The following is a 16,335-nucleotide window of genomic DNA, read 5'->3' as shown; positions in this document are numbered from 1 at the left end:
AACCATAGAAATTCATGTCAAAGCAGCAATTATACACTTTTTATTAACTCCCAGACTAGTAAAGACTACAAAAAGATAATGAAAGCTCTTGGTGAGGGTGTGAGGAAACCACAACTCATACATTGGAGGGCACTTTGAAAATATTAGAGCCTAGCAATTTTTCTTTTAGTATTGCATTCTAATAGAGCAGCAGTACAAAGATGCATCTACGATGAGGTATATGGCAATATAACTTATAAGAAAGAACATTTCAAAAAATACTACAAATATCTGATAGTATGAAATTAAGCAAGTTATGATATATTTATAAAATGGAAGTTGATGAGTCTAAAGACTGCAAATGTGTATTTGTTTAACAATATTATGAGCATTTCTTAATGCCATTAAATAGCCTACCTTTAGTATGTTTTTAATTTTTCAGTATTATAAATAAATATATGATGAACATCATTGCATATAAACTTTATCTACATTTGTAGGTTACTTTTAGGATAAATTACCATAAATGTATTTACTATGTCAAAGTGTATAAACATTTTTAGGTTTCTTGATACATATTAGTTGGATAGGTTATGAGGAGAGAAACAATAATACACTCTGTTCTCAAAGTTTGAAGGTATTTATTAAGTGTGAGTCCCTGATCATCTTTTGCCTTTATACTTTAGTCAGTTTTTCTGTTATTTTACCTTTTTCTTTTACCTTTATGTACACCTTGGTTCCAAGACAAATGAAAATATAATGTATCACGTAAAATTTGCTTTTTCTTGGTTTGTTTTTAATTTTTTTTCATAATACCATGTTTTATCCTTCCAGACGTGGGTTGGCAATAAGAGAAGAAAGATGAGTAGTAAGAACTCTGAATCTGGAACAGCAACAACAGGAACCTCTTTGTCAGCTCCAGACATTACAGTCAGAAATGTGGTTAATATTGCTCGACCCTCAAGCCAGCAGTCTTCTTGGACATCTGCCAATAATGATGTCATTGTAACTGGTATATACAGTCCAGCCAGTTCATCAAGTAGACAAGGAACAAACAAACATACAGACACACAAATTACAGAAGCACATAAAATCCCTATTCAGAAAACAGCCACTAAAAATGATACTGAGTTTCAGTTACACATTCCTGTTCAAAGACAAGTAGCACACTGTAAAAATGCTTCCCTACTTCTAGGTGAAAAAACAATTATTTTATCAAGACAGACAAGTGTGCTAAATGCTGGAAACTCAGTATTCAATCACACAAAGAAAAACTATGGAAACTCTTCAGTACAAGCTTCTGAAATGACAGTACCTCAAAAGCCTTCTGTGTGCCACCGACCTTGTAAAATTGAACCAGTTGGGATTCAAAGGTCATATAAGCCTGAACACACAGGTCCAGCATTACATAACTTATGTGGGCAAAAGCCAACTATTAGAGACCCTTACTGTAGAACACAAAACTTGGAAATCCGTGAAGTGTTTTCACTGGCAGTTAGCGATTACCCCCAGAGAATTCTGGGAGGAAATGCCCCACAGAAGCCTAGCTCAGCAGAAGGAAATTGTTTGTCCATTGCAATGGAGACTGGAGATGCTGAGGATGAATATGCCAGAGAGGAAGAGCTGGCATCGATGAGAGCACAGATACCAAGCTATTCGAGATTTTATGAAAGTGGCAGTTCCCTTCGAGCTGAGAACCAAAGTACAACCTTGCCCGGACCAGGAAGAAATATGCCAAATTCACAAATGGTGAATATTAGAGATATGTCAGACAATGTACTGTATCAAAACAGAAACTACCATTTGACACCACGGACCTCATTACATACAGCATCTAGTACGATGTACAGTAATACCAATCCATTACGGAGTAATTTTTCTCCTCATTTTGCATCATCAAACCAATTGAGATTATCACAAAACCAAAACAATTACCAGGTAATGTGTAAATTTATTTTATAAAGGTTTTAAAAACTGTGTGTGTATCCAGTTAGATTTGGGACCTGGATCACTTAACTCATATATTGAAGTAAAGTGAGATTTTTGCTTCAAAGTGGCAGTTTGGGGTTAACTCCTTGAAGAATCTTGTGCTTTGTTTCTCATGTTTTTAAATGATAAGGTCTTTTTTTCATGGAATATAGTCATTTTTATAACATGGCAGTCTTTTCCTGACGTTTAAAATGATTTTGTTCTGGAAATGAGAGCTTAATAGGTAGCATGGAATTTCCCATTACTAAAATAGGGTTAAATTGGTCAGGCTCATGCTCTTGAACATAGATTATTCCTGTAATGGTTTTCAGTTGCATTTTTTGGGAGCTGTCACTAGATGAGTGGTGGCTTCCCTGGTACATAACCAGGCAAGTCAATAATTTCTTTAGGTGCCGATGGCTGATAAGTCAGAGGCTATGGTAACTCAGCCAACTGCTTTTTATAAATGTAAATGCTTTATTAAAACATTAAGTGAGACAGTAGTCAAATAGTCATTTAAAAATGTTTATAGGGAAAAGACATATTCAGAGTAAGAATTATTGCAATTTTAGACCTGTGCTTAAAATAGTTGTTACTTATTTACTGTTTCATATATTCAATTGTTCAGGTATGCTCCAAATAATCACATTAGCAGTGAGGTATATGCCTACCTGACAACATCTCTTATCCTATAGATCATTCCCTCTGAAAAATCCGCTTTAGAGAATTTGAATAGCAGAGCTTGGATGGTTGCCATTTTTCCTTACTACTGGCTAGAACTTCTTATCTTTTCTTTTCCTTTTTTTTTTTTAGACGGAGTCTCGCTCTGTCGTCCAGGCTGGAGTGCAGTGACGTGATCTCGGCTCACTGCAACCTCTGCTCCCCAGTTCAAGCGATTCTCCTGCCTCAGCTTCCTGAGTAGCTGGGACTACAGGCGTGTGCCACCACGCCCAGCTAATTTTTGTATTTTTAGTAGAGATGGGGTTTCACCATGTTGACCAGGCTGGTCTTGAACTCCTGACCTCAGGTGATCCGCCCACCTCAGCCTCCCAAAGTGCTGGGATTACAGGGGTGAGCCACTGGCCCAGCCTAGCACTTCCTATCTTTTCAACCACAATACTTAAGATTTGTCTGGATTTAAGATGCTTCCAGGCTGTTCTGAACCATTTTAAGGATCTTCTTTTAGCTCCCTCCATCTTACAGCTCCCTGCTTGAAAATGAAAAGCAATAATACAGTATAGGAAGCATCCCTCTGTCATCTGGCCATAACACAAGAACTCCATCATCATCATTAACAGTCATTCTTTATTGATAATTGACTCATTTTTATGTGTGTGCCCTTTAAAGAAGCATGCTTAGAGTAACATTGAATCATACCATTAAGATCCTCTACACACCCCTCTTTCATTCACCTACTCTTTTGTACTTCTTTACCCCTTCAGTGTTGTTCTTAATAATAGTAGTAACAATAACACTTACCATTTGTTGAGGGCTGACCATATGCTGGGACATTTGGTCACTTTATATAACCAATCTTATTTAATCTTTATGATGATCTGGACAGATAGGCATTTTATCCATATTTCAATTGCTTGCCTAGGATTACATAGCTAGTAAATGACAGAACCAGAATTCCAACTCAGCAATTTATTATTTATCATATTTTCTGCTTTACCATACAGCATAACTATTTCAACTGTATTTGACTTACTGGGAAACCTGAGACTGCAAGGTTTAATTTAAATTTTTTTTAAACCCACCACTCCCTAAAGGATAATTTAACCTGTGATTTTACCTTTACACAGTCTCTATTTTTTTCTGACAGAACTTTTAAAGAAACAATTTTTTAAAATAAAAGAACCTGCTTTTATTTTATTTATTGCAACAAAATTTAGCAACTGTCGTATGAATGGTAATCTTCTTAAAAGAAAGGCAACCCGACATAACAATTTAGAGTATAGGCTTAGAGCATGGACAGACCTGGATTCAAATTCAAGCTCTGCCACTTTCTACTTGTGAACAGATAAGAAGGTATAGCCAGTGGCTTATCCTCTTTGTGTAACAGTTTCTTTATTTGTATAATGTGGGTACTAATTCCTACTTCACAGGAATCTTGTGACAGGAAATGGAAAAAAAAAAAATCTATGCAAGGCTCTTTGTACCTTTCCTGGCACATAAACTTCTTATACATATGAACTCATAGTTGGAAAGTTAATGAAACTCTGCTAGTCTATGTCTCATTTATGTTCCAATTTCAAGTAAAATTTTGCACAGACCACAATTATCACAAGTTAACAGAAAGAAAACTTGTAGTACTGGCTAAAAGAAGACTGGAAGTAAGTTATCACCTTCATTACAACTATTAAAAGCCCATTGTTATACTATATCAGACCTGTGTAAGCCAACCTGACTTGAGAGAATATGGTGGAGAAGCCCTGGGGAATCACTTTACCTCAACTTTTCTTTTTAGTTAGTTCATATTTGGAAAATCAAGGCAGCCTGGGGAAGTGGAATCCGTGGAGTTTTACCCTCCAAGGTGTTGCTGAAGCTCTATCACCAACACTCTTGGATCAGAACTTAGAATCTGTGGTCATTTTGTCAACTTTCTATTATTATTATTATTATTATTATACTTTAAGTTCTGGGGTACATGTGCAGAACGTGCGGGTTTGTTACATAGGCATACATCTGCCATAGTAGTTTGCTGCACCCATCAACCCATCGTCTACATTAGGTATTTCTCCTAATGTTATCCCTCCCCTAGGCACCCGCTCCCCAACGGGCCCCAGTGTGTGATGTTCCTCTCCCTGTGTCCACGTGTTCTCATTGTTCACCTCCCACTTAAGAGCAAGAACATGCAGTGTTTGGTTTTCTGTTCTTGTGTTAGTTTGCTGAGAATGATGGTTTCCAGCTTCATCCATGCTCCTGCAAAGGACATAAACTCATCCTTTTTGATGGCTGCATAGTATCCCATGGTGTATATGTGCCACATTTTCTTTATCCAGTTTATCATTGATGGGCATTTGGATTGGTTCCAAGTCTTTGCTACTGTGAATAGTGCTGCAATAAGCATACGTATGCATGTGTCTTTATAGTAGAATGATTTATAATCCTTTGGGTATATACCAGTAATGGGATTGCTGGGTCAAATGGTATATCTGGTTCTAGATCCTTGAAGATTCGCCACACTGTCTTCCATAATGGTTGAACTAATTTACATTCCCACCAACAGTGTAAAAGCATTCCTATCTCTCCACATCCTCTCCAGCATTTGTTGTTTCCTGACTGGCATGAGATGTTATCTCATTGTGGTTTTGATTTGCATTTCTCTACTGACTAGTGATAATGAGCTTTTTTTCATATGTTTGTTGGCTGCATAAGTGTCTTCTTTTGAGAAGTGCCTGTTCATGTCCGTTGCCCACTTTTTGATGAGATTGTTTTTTTTTTCTTGTAAATATGTTTAAGTTCTTTGTAGATTCTGGATATTAGCCCTTTATCAGATGGATAGATTGCAAAAATTTTCTCCCATTCTGTAGGTTGCCTGTTCACTCTGATGATAGTTTCTTTTGCTGTGCAGAAGCTCTTGAGTTTAATTAGATCCCATTTGTCAATTTTGGCTTTTATTGCCATTGCTTCTGGTGTTTTAGTCATGAAGTCTTTGCCCATACCTATGTCCTGAATGGTATTGCCTAGGTTTTGTTTTAGGATTTTTATGGTTTTAGGTCTTACGTTTAAGTCTTTAATCCATCTTGAGTTAATTTTTGTATAAGGTGTAAGGAAGGGGTTCAGTTTCAATTTTCTACATATGGCTAGCCAGGTTTCCCAACACCATTTATTAAATAGGGAATCCATTTCCCCTTTCCCCATTTCTTGTTTTTGTCAGGTTTGTCAAAGATCAGATGGTTGTGGATGTGTGGTGTTATTTCTGAGGCCTCTGTTCTGTTCCATTTGTCTATATGTCTGTTTTGGTACCAGTACCATGCTGTTTTGGTTACTGTAGCCTTGTAGTGTAGTTTGAAGTCAGGTAGTGTGATGCCTCCAGTCTTGTTCTTTTTGCTTAGGATTGTCTTGACTATGTGGGCTCTTTTTTGGTTCCATATGAAATTTAAAGTAGTTTTGTCTAATTCTGTGAAGAAAGTGAATAGTAGCTTGATAGGGATAGCATTGAGTCTATATGTTACTTTGGGCACTATGACCATTTTCACGATATTGATTCTTCCTTTCCATGAGCATGGAATGTTTTTTCATTTATTTGTGTCCTCTCTTATTTCCTTGAGCAGTGGTTTGTAGTTCTCCATTTTGTCAACATTCTTGCTATGAAACTGTAAGAAAACAAACAATTCTCTTGAGTTTCTCACCCTGAAACTATATAACAGAGATAGCTGCCTCTTTTCTGTGTTACACCACTTATCTTCAAGCCGTGATACTATTTCTGGAGGATAGTATAGTATCAAACTATCTAGAAAACTGAGTACAAATTGAAAAAATCCTAAAGGATACTAAGAAGTTAAAATCAGCTCTCTTTAGGAGCCTCTTGGGAATATAATATTAAGGGTTGAAGTGGTATTAAGGGAACTGGCAGGATGTTACTATAGCAAGATACTAGGAACAATCAAGTTCCATTTCAAAAACTCTCCAGGCTAACCTCACTCATGGAGCCAGATTACAATCATATTGGTCTCCCTCCAAAGTGCCATTCACTTTTCATATTGCCTCTATGTCAGACTGCCTGCTTATCACAAGAGTGCTGTTGTGATTAAAGTTTATTAATGATCATCTTTGTGAAGATATTGGGGCACTTTGAAAGAAAGGCGCCATAAATACAACATTTATCATTTCAGTTATTATTGTGGCTTGATAATTAATTGCATTCCCATTTCTCACGGATTTTAGAAGGTCTTTGGAATTAACAGAAGTAAAGCACTTTGGTGAACTTCCTTTAAAAATCTTTATAAGCATGATACATTTCTATTAGTAAAAGTGCCTTGGTAATGTCTTCCAACTTTCTTTATTACTTCTGGACTTTAGTGCGTTTGTTAAAAAGAAACGAAAGTTTAATAACAATAGAAACTTTAAATATCATGGCATTTAAACCAACTCAAATGTTATTTTACCTGAGGAAAATGAGAGCTAGTAAGATTGAGTGACTTGGTCAAAATGACTCTCAGGAAAATATTCAAGTTTTTAAAAAAGTAATTGCAATCTGTGTTGAGTGGGTAGAGTTAGCAGGGATCACTTTTAAATAATTTGATTAAGACATATATTACATAATATAAAATTCACACATTAAAAGTGTGAATTCAGTGGTTTCTAACATATTCACAAAGTTGTTCAAGCAGCACCACAATCTAATTTTCGAACATTTAATCACCTCAAAAATGAACCCCATACCCATTAGCACATGGCATCCCCTATCCTGGCACTAAGCAAGCAACCACTAATCTTTCTATCTCTATGGATTTATCTTTTCTGCATTTTAATGTAAATGGAGTCATATAATATGGGCCATTCGAGACTGGCTTCTCTCAATTAGTGTGATGTTTTTAAGGTTCATTCATGTCATAGTATGCATTAATACTTCATATTATGTTTTCTGATCCATGAATGTGTTATGATTTTTCAGTCATTACATCTGTTCAAATTTCTTTCAAGAATGTTATGAACTTTTCAGTAGAGAAAATTTCTATTTCGTTAATTTTTTTCTAAGTTTATTACTCTGATGCCAATTTTTAAAAAAATTCTTAATTTTTTATTAATAGAACAATATCACTCAATTATGATGATGAATGTTCTGACTACTTTACTGGGTTTTGTTTTCTTTAGTATCAAAAGAACAGCACAATACTTATTTGCCACATTGGTATTTTGGCTTATTGAACTTTGATTGTAAAAAATACACTACTCTTTCCAGCCTCTGGTAATCATCTCTTTACTCTTTATCTCCATGAGTTCAATTGTTTTAAATTTTAGCTCCTGCAACTAAGTGAGAATATATGATGTTTGTCTTTCTGTGCCTGGCTTATTTGACTTAACATAATGACCTCCAGTTCCATCCCTGTTGTGTCAAATGACAGGACCTCATTGTTATTTATGACTGAATAGTTCTCCATTGTGTATACGAACCACATTTTCTTTATCTATTCACCTGTTGATGGACACTTAGGTTGCTTCCAAATCTTGTCTATTGTGAATAGTGCTGCAATAAACATGGGAGTGCAGATATCTCTTCAATTTACTAATTTCCTTTATTTTGGATAAATACTGATACCTTTATTGCTGGATTTTATGGTAGCTCTATTTTTAGTTTACTGAGGAACCGCCAACTCTTCTCCATAGTGCGTGTACTAATTTGTATTCCCACCCGCAGTTTATGAGGATTCCCTTTTCTCTACATCTTCACCAGCGTTTGTTATTGCCTGTCTTTTGGATAAAAACCATTTTAACTGGGGTGAGATGATATCTTATTTTAGTCTTGATTTGCAATTGTCCAATGATTAATGATGTGGAGAACCTTTTCATATGCCTGTTGGCAATTTGTATGTCTTCTTTCGAGAAATATCTGTTCGGATATTTTGCCCATTACTTAATCAGATTGTTAGATTTTTTTCTTACAGAGTTGTTTGAGCTCCTTATGTATTCTGATTATTAATCCTTTGTCAGACAGGTAGTTTGTAGGTATTTTTCTCCCATTCTGTGTGTTGTCTCTTCACTTTGTTGATTGTTTCCTTTGCTGTGCAGAAACTTTTTAACTTGATGTGATCCCATTTGTCCATTTTTGCTTTGGTTTCCTGTGCTTGTGGAGTATTGCTCAAGAAATCTTTGTCAAGTGCAGTGTCCTGGAGATTTTTGCCAAAGTTTTCTTCTAGTAATTTCATAGTTTCTGGTCTTAGATTTGTTTTTAATACTTTTATTTTTTAAAAAAATTTATATAGTGAGAGATAGGGGTCTAGTTTCATTCTTCTCCATATGGATGTCCAGTTTTCCTAGCACCATTTGTTGAAAAGGCTGTCCTTTTCCTAGCGTATGTTCTTGGCAATATTGTCAAGCATGAGTTCACTGTAGATGTATGGATTTGTTTCTGGGTTCTCTATTCTGTTTCATTTGTCTATGTGTATGTTCTTATGCCAGTATCATGCTATTTTGGTTACTACAGCTTTGTAGCATAATTTGAAGTCAGGTAATGTGATTCCTCCAGCTTTGATCTTTTTGCTCTGGATAGCTTTGGATATTCTGGTTCTTTTATGGTTCCAGATAGATTTTAGGATTTTTTTTTTTCTGTTTCTGTGAAGAATGTCATTGGTATTTTGATAGGGATTGAATTGAATCTATAGATTGCTTTACATAGTATAGACACTTTAAAAATATTGATTCCTGTAATTCATGAGCATGGACTATCAGTTCTGTTGTGTCCTTTTCAATTTCTTTCATCAATGTTTTATAGTTTTCATTATGGAGATCTTTCACTTCTCTTTTAGTAATTTCCTAGGTATTATATTATTTTTGTAGCTATTGTAAATGGGATTACTTTCTTTCCAGAATGTTTGCTGTTAGCATTTAGAAATGCTACAGATTTTTGTATGTTGAATTTATATCCTGCAACTTTACTCAATTTGTTTATTAGTTCTAATAGTTTTTTGGCAGAGTGTTTAGATTTTTCCAAATATATGATTATATCATCTGCAAACAAAGATAATATGACTTCCCCTTTCAAACTTATTTCTTTCTTTCTCTTGGTTGATTGCTCTAGCTAGTACTTCCAGTACTATTTTGAATAACAGTGGTGAAAGTGGGCATTCTGGTTGTTTTCCACATCTTTGAGGAAAGGCTTTCATTTTGTCCCCATTCAGTATGATACTACCTGTGGATCTGTCGTATATGGCTTTTAATGTGTTGTGGTATGCTCCTCCTGTACCCAGTTTTTGATAATCATTTTTCTTTTTATCATGAAGGGATATTGAGTTTTATCAAATAATTTTCAGCATCAATTCAAATGATCATATGGTTTTGTTCCTTCATTTTGTTGATATGATGTATCACATTGGTTAATTTGCATAAGTTTAACCATCTTTAAGTTTCTGCAATAAATCCAACTTAGCCATAATGAATGATCTTTTTAATCTGTTCTTATGATCAATTTGCTAGTATTTTGTTGAAGTTTTTGTATCAATATTCATCAGGAATATTTGTCTGTAGTTTTTGTTTTGTTTTGTTTTGAGACATCTTTGTCTGGTTTTGGTATTAGGGTGATACTGGCCTTATAGAATGAGTTTGGAAGTATGTTCTCATCCTCTATCTTTTGGAATAGTTTGAGTAGGAATGGTATTAGTTCTTAAATGCTTGGTAAAATTTAGCAGTGAAGATATAAGGTCCCTTGCTTTTCTTTGCTGGGAGACTTTTTGTTATTGCTGCAATCTTGTTACTTATTATTGATCTGTTCAGGTTTTGGATGCTTTAATGGTTCAATTTTGGTAGGTTGTATGTATCTAGAAATTTTTCAGTTCCTTTTAGGTTTTCCAAGTTATTGGCATATAGTTGCTCATTATAGCCTCTAATGATCCTTTGAATTTCTGCACTATCAGTTGTAACGTCTCCTTTTTTACCTCTGATTTTGTTTATTTGAGTCTTCTCTCTTTTCTCCCCACAGTTAGTCTCGCTAAAGGTTTGTCAATTTTCTTATATTTTTTAAAAACCAACTTTTAACTTCATTGATCTTTTGTACTATTTTTTATTTCAATTTCCTTGATTTCTGCTCTGATTTTTATTTTTTTTCTAATAACTTTGGGTTTTGTTTGCTCTTTCTTTTCTAGTTCTCTGAAATGCATCTTTAGTTGTCTATCTAAATTTTTTCTACTTTTTGAATGTAGGCACTTACAGCTTTAAACTTTCGTCTTAGTGCTGCTTTTGCTATATCCCATTGTTTGGGGTGTGTTGTTTTATCATTATCATTTGTTTTGAGAAATTTTTAAATATTATTTTACTTTTCTTCTGTTTTTTTTTTTTTTTTTTTTTTGAGATCGAGTCTCGCTCTGTCTCCCAGGCTGCAGTGCAGTGGCACGATCTCGGCTCACTGCAAGCTCTGCCACCCGGGTTCATGCCATTCTCCTGCCTCAGCCTCCCGAGCAGCTGGGACTACAGGTGCCCGCCACCACGCCTGGCTAATTTTTTGTATTTTTAGTAGAGATGGGGTTTCACTGTGTTAGCCAGGATGGTCTCGATCTCCTGACCTCGTGATCCGCCCTCTTCGGCCTCCCAAAGTGCTGGGATTACAGGCATGAGCCACCGCGCCCGGCCTCTTTTTATTTTCTTAATTAGCCTACTGATCGTTCAGGAACATATTGTTTAATTTCCATGTGTTTTTATAGTTTCCACCCTTGCTCTTGTTATTGATTTCTAGTTTTATTCCATTGTGACCAGAGAAGATACTTGATATAATTAAATTTTCTGAGTTTTTAAAACACTTTTTTGGTAGGGTGTATACTCCAAAACATTTTTGTAGGTTCTTTAGCTAGTATCTAAAAAGTATGAAATAATCCAACATAAGATTTCTTTCTTTTTTTTCTGAAAGCACTTATTCATTGCAGTAAAATGAAGTATGACACCAATAGGGAATCTTGAATTCTGACCTTTCATAGTATATTTTGCAATAAACAGTTTATGGTCCATTTTTCTTAAATCTGATGACCTCTTTGAGGCAGGTTTCCAATTTTGCCAGTAGAATAGGAAATATCATGTGTGGGTACATGATAAGCATTAATCATGTGTGGGTGGAAATTTGTTAATAGTCTGAGAGTGAAGTTTGAGTTAAAAGTTGTTTGACCTTGAAATTGACTGGGAGGCCAAAGATTCAAAGCAACAGAAGAATCTCTCAATCTATGAGGAGTAAGTTATGTGATTATGGTATATGTTTTGTGTGCATGAATGGGAATTTGTAAATGTTGAAATCTAGGGTCTGATAATCACTATCAACAGAAGATCAAGCTACATATATTTATGTTTTAAAACTTAAATTATAAGTCTAGCTAAATCTTTCAAACAACCAGTTTTAATGTTCATGGGTACATTTCACCTAAGTAACCATTTACATCATACAGAAAAAGATTCATCTTGAGCACAGATTCAGTATTAGGACTTGGTTTGGAGAAGAGGTTTTTTTGTGGATTTTTTTTTTTTTTGATAATGCAAAAGTAAAACCAGTTGCTTTCTGGGGAATTGAACTAAATTTTAATCTAGTCTTTAAGACCAATACAAAAATATGAAGGAAATAAAAACCCCTCATTATTAAATTGATCTGCAAAAACATTGTTACTAGAAATTGATTGGGACTTGAGGCCTTCCTCCAGAAAATAAGAACTTAATTGTCTGGCCTGTATTAGGTTTTGAACTTTAATACCAGGTATTTGTACTTATTAAAAAATGTTTCAATGAAATGTGTATTAGCAGTATGAACTTCTGGTTCAGTTGGAAATTCTTCCATTTGAAAAATATGATATTTGCACACAACTGTTTGAATGTTTTTATTTTCCAATTTCCCCTCCCCCACACTGGATAGAATTGAAGCTAGAATTTTTTCTTATGATCAAACAAAACGTTAGCGTGTTACATTTTGCACAAGTGATGACACAAATTAAAATTCTAGTATACATTATATGTCACTCTATGCATGTTGACAATGGAAGAAATACATTGCTGTAGTATACTGCCACTTCTAGACTGAAAAGCTGAGAAAGAAACATAATTTATGATTTTTCATACATCAGAAAAAGTTACAGCTAGCATGCCCCATTTTCTTGTTGACCTCATGAGATGAAGAGAGCACATAGTATTAATTCAGACTGAAGAAATTACTCAAATTTTGATTTTAGTATACTTACCCTCTACATGCAATATTAAATAAGTCAGATATCTTATTACAGTTTCAAATGTGTACATAGGCTCCCTCTCACTCCCTTACATATCTATTAGTTATTGAAGTTTCTATGCTGGCATTAAGACATTACAACAATGTTTTCAATGTTTTCTTGCACCAGTATTATAAACATATGTAGTACAATATGTGTTATTTTTCTGAGGTGAACCAAAAGTACATTCCTTAAGGTTCTTGAGTCTACTTTAGCAGTATTTTATAGAGAGTCTTTTATACATTAGTAATAGATAAACCACATTGTGATTTTTTAAAAAATCTTAAGCCATGTACCAAGTTTGTGGTCCAAATTGTGTAGGAGAAGTTAAATTTACATGGCATTCTATTAAATAATTTGTGTGTACTTCTGTAAATATAGTTATGTCAAAATAAAGCTTTAAAATAGCCAAGAAAAAAAAAGAAGATTTTGTGGCCTAACATGTGGTCTATGCTTGAGAATGATCCTTGTGCTGAGGGGAAGAATGTGTACTCTGCCGCCACTGGATGAAATGTTTTGTAAATAACTATTAGATTTATTTGGTCTATGGTGCAGATTAAGTCTGGTGTTTCTTTGTTGATTTCCTGCATGGATTATCTGTCCAGTGCTGAAAGTAGGTTGTCAAAGTCTCTAGATGTTATTATGTTGGAGTCTATCTGTCTCTTTACCCCAAATAATATATGTTTTATATATCTATGTGCCCCAGTGTTTGGTGCATATATATTTACAACTGTTATAGCCTCTTGATGTTTTGACCCCTTTTCATTATATAATGACTTTCTTTATCTCTTTTTATACTTTTTGTCTTCAAATCTATTTTGTCTAATATAAGTATGGCTATTATTGCTCTTCTTTGATTTCCATTAACAAGGAATTTGTTTTTCATGTCTTTATTTTCAGTCTAGGTGTGTCTTTATAGGTGGAGTGTGTTTTTTATAGGCAACAGATCACTGGGTCTTACTTTTTTATTCATTCAGCTTATGTCTGTTGATTAGAGAGTTTAGTCCATTTACATTTAATATTGTTATTGATAAGTAAGAACTCACTCCTGCCATTTTATTTGTTTTCTGGTTATTTTGTGGTCTTCTCTTTCTTTTCTCCTTTCTTCTTGTCTTCCTTTTATTGAAGGAAATTTTCTCTGGTGCTATGTTTTTATTTCTATTTTGTGTGTATCCGTTGTATGCTTTTTGATTTGAGGTTTCCATGATGTTTTCAAATAATATCTTATAACCCATTATTTTGAACTGATGACAACTTAACACTGATTGCATAAACAAACAAGCAAAGAAAAATCTAATAAAAAATGTTATTTTTTATTGGTTTGTCTTCTAGTCTTCCTACTCAAGATATGAGTACTTTAAATATCACAGTAATAGTGTTATAAAATTCTGTGATTTTCTCTGTACTTACAATTAACAGGGAGATTTGTACCATCAGATGATTTCCTATTGCTCATTAAAATATTTTTCTTTCAGATTCAAGAACTCCCTTTAGCATTTCTCATAGACAGATAAGGTATTGATGAAATCCTCAGCTTTTGTTTGTCTGGGAAAGTAATTATTTATCCTTCATGTTTGAAGGATATTTTTGCTGGATACACTATTCTAGGACAATTTCTTTTTTCTTCAGCAGTTTAAATATATTATGCCACTGTCTCCTGGCATGTAAAGTTTCCACTGAAAAGGCTTCTGCCAGATGTATTGGAGCTTCATTGTATGTCATTTGTTTCTTTTCTCTTGCTGCTTTTAGGATCCTTTTTTATCCTTGACTTTTGGGAGCTTGATTATTAAATATCTTGTGGTAGTCTTATTTGGCTTAAGCCTACTTGCTGTTCTATAACTTTCTTATAGTTGAATATTAATATCTTTCCCTAGGTTTGGGAAATTCTGCTATTATCCCTTTGAGTAAACTTTATAGTCCTATCCCTCTACTTCCTCCTTGAGGCCAAAATCTCTTAGATTTGCCCTTTTGAGGTTATGTTATTGATGGTGTAGGCATGCTTCATTATTTTGTATTATTTTATATTTTGTCTTCTCTGGCTGTTTATTTTCAAATAGCATGTCTCCAAGCTTGCCAATTCTTTATTCTGCATGATCAATTTTGCTCCCAAGATACTCTGATGCATTCTTCTGTATGTCAGTTGCATTTTTCAGTTCCAGAATTTCTGCTTTATTCTCTTTAGTTATTTCAATCTCTTTGTTAAATCTATCTGATAGGCTGGTGAATTTCTTCTGTGTGTTATCTTGAATTTCTTTGAGTTTTCTCAAAACAACTATTTTGAATTCTTAGTGTGAAAGGTCCCATATTTCTGTCTGTCCACAATTAGTGTCTAGTGCCTAGTTCAGTGAGGTCATGTTTTCCTGGATGGCCTTGATGGTTGTGGATGTTTGTCTGTGCCTGAGCATTGGATAGTTAAATAGTGAATGTAGTCTTCACTGTCTGGGCTTGTTTGTACCTGTACTTTTTGGGAAGGCTTTTCAAGTATTCAAGGGAACTTGGGTGCTGTGATCCAAAAGTTCTTGGTCACTGCAGCCATATCTGCATAAGCGGCACCCTAAGCCCAGTAATGCTATATCTCTCACAGACTCATATAGGTACTGCCTCAGTGGTCTTGGATAAGATCCAGAAGAACTATCTGGATTACCAAGCAGAGACTCTTGTTCTCTTCCCTTACTTTTTCTCAAACAAAGTCTCTCTGTGCGCTGAGCCACCTGGAACTGGGGAAGGGATGACACAAGCATCCCTATGGCCACCACAACTGGGACTGTGCTGGGTGAGACCTGAAACCAGCACAGTACTGGATCTCACCCCAGGTCCATGGAAATTATAGCCTAGTTACTGCCTGTGCTTGCTCAAGGTCTTAGGGCTCTACGATTATCAGTGCTACCCAGGCTTCTGTCCTTTTCTTCTGGATGGCAGTTCTCCCTGGCCCCTGGCAGGTCCAAAGATGACATCCAAGAGAGAGGGCCCAGAGTTGGAAAACCTAGGAATCTAGTTGGTGTTCTATTCTACTGTGGCTGAACTGACCCCCAAGCCACAAGACAAAGTCCTGTCAACTCTTCCCTACTTTTTTCACATGCAGAGGTGTCTCACCTCTTAGCCGCCACCACCCCAGGCCCATGGCAAAGACTGCCTGGCTACTACCAGTGTTCACTCAAGGTCAATGTACTTTTCAGTTATATTGTGGTGAATATTGCCATACTTGAGACTCTCCCTTCAAGGCAATGGGATCCCCTCTGGCACAGATCACATCTAGAAATTCCACCCAAGAGCCAAGCCCTGGAATCGGGGACCCCAAGAACCTGCTTGGTGCTCTATCTCTACTGTGGCTGAGCTGGTACTGAAGCTGCAAGACAAAGTCTCCTTTACTTTTTCCTCTACTTTTCTCAAGTAGAAGGTGTCTTTCCCCATGCCCACAACAGCTGGGAATGTGCTTGTTCACAACTGAAGCCAGCACATCTGAATCTTACCCAAGTACCATGGCAAGTAC

The 16,335-nt window shown here is 35.4% G+C and overlaps 1 protein-coding gene across 6 annotated transcripts in view; it reads left to right on the top strand.

The window, feature by feature from the left end:
• Positions 1-16,335, top strand: part of HDX (highly divergent homeobox) — a 188,735-nt gene that overhangs the window by 32,302 nt on the left and 140,098 nt on the right. For all 6 annotated transcript variants that reach the window (XR_008518111.2, XM_054544792.2, XM_002831850.6 and 3 more), the window contains one exon: positions 814-1,917. Coding sequence is in view for 5 of the 6 variants with exons in the window: in XM_054544792.2 (XP_054400767.1) it covers positions 814-1,917 (1,104 nt within the window). In the remaining variant the exon portion in view is untranslated. The remainder of the gene's footprint in view (positions 1-813; positions 1,918-16,335) is intronic.

The sequence above is a fragment of the Pongo abelii genome, chromosome X (assembly GCF_028885655.2).
Source record: "Pongo abelii isolate AG06213 chromosome X, NHGRI_mPonAbe1-v2.0_pri, whole genome shotgun sequence".
Taxonomy (NCBI): Eukaryota; Metazoa; Chordata; class Mammalia; order Primates; family Hominidae; genus Pongo; species Pongo abelii.
Note: the sequence above shows the minus strand (reverse complement) of the source record. Positions and strands in the feature narration are given on the sequence as shown.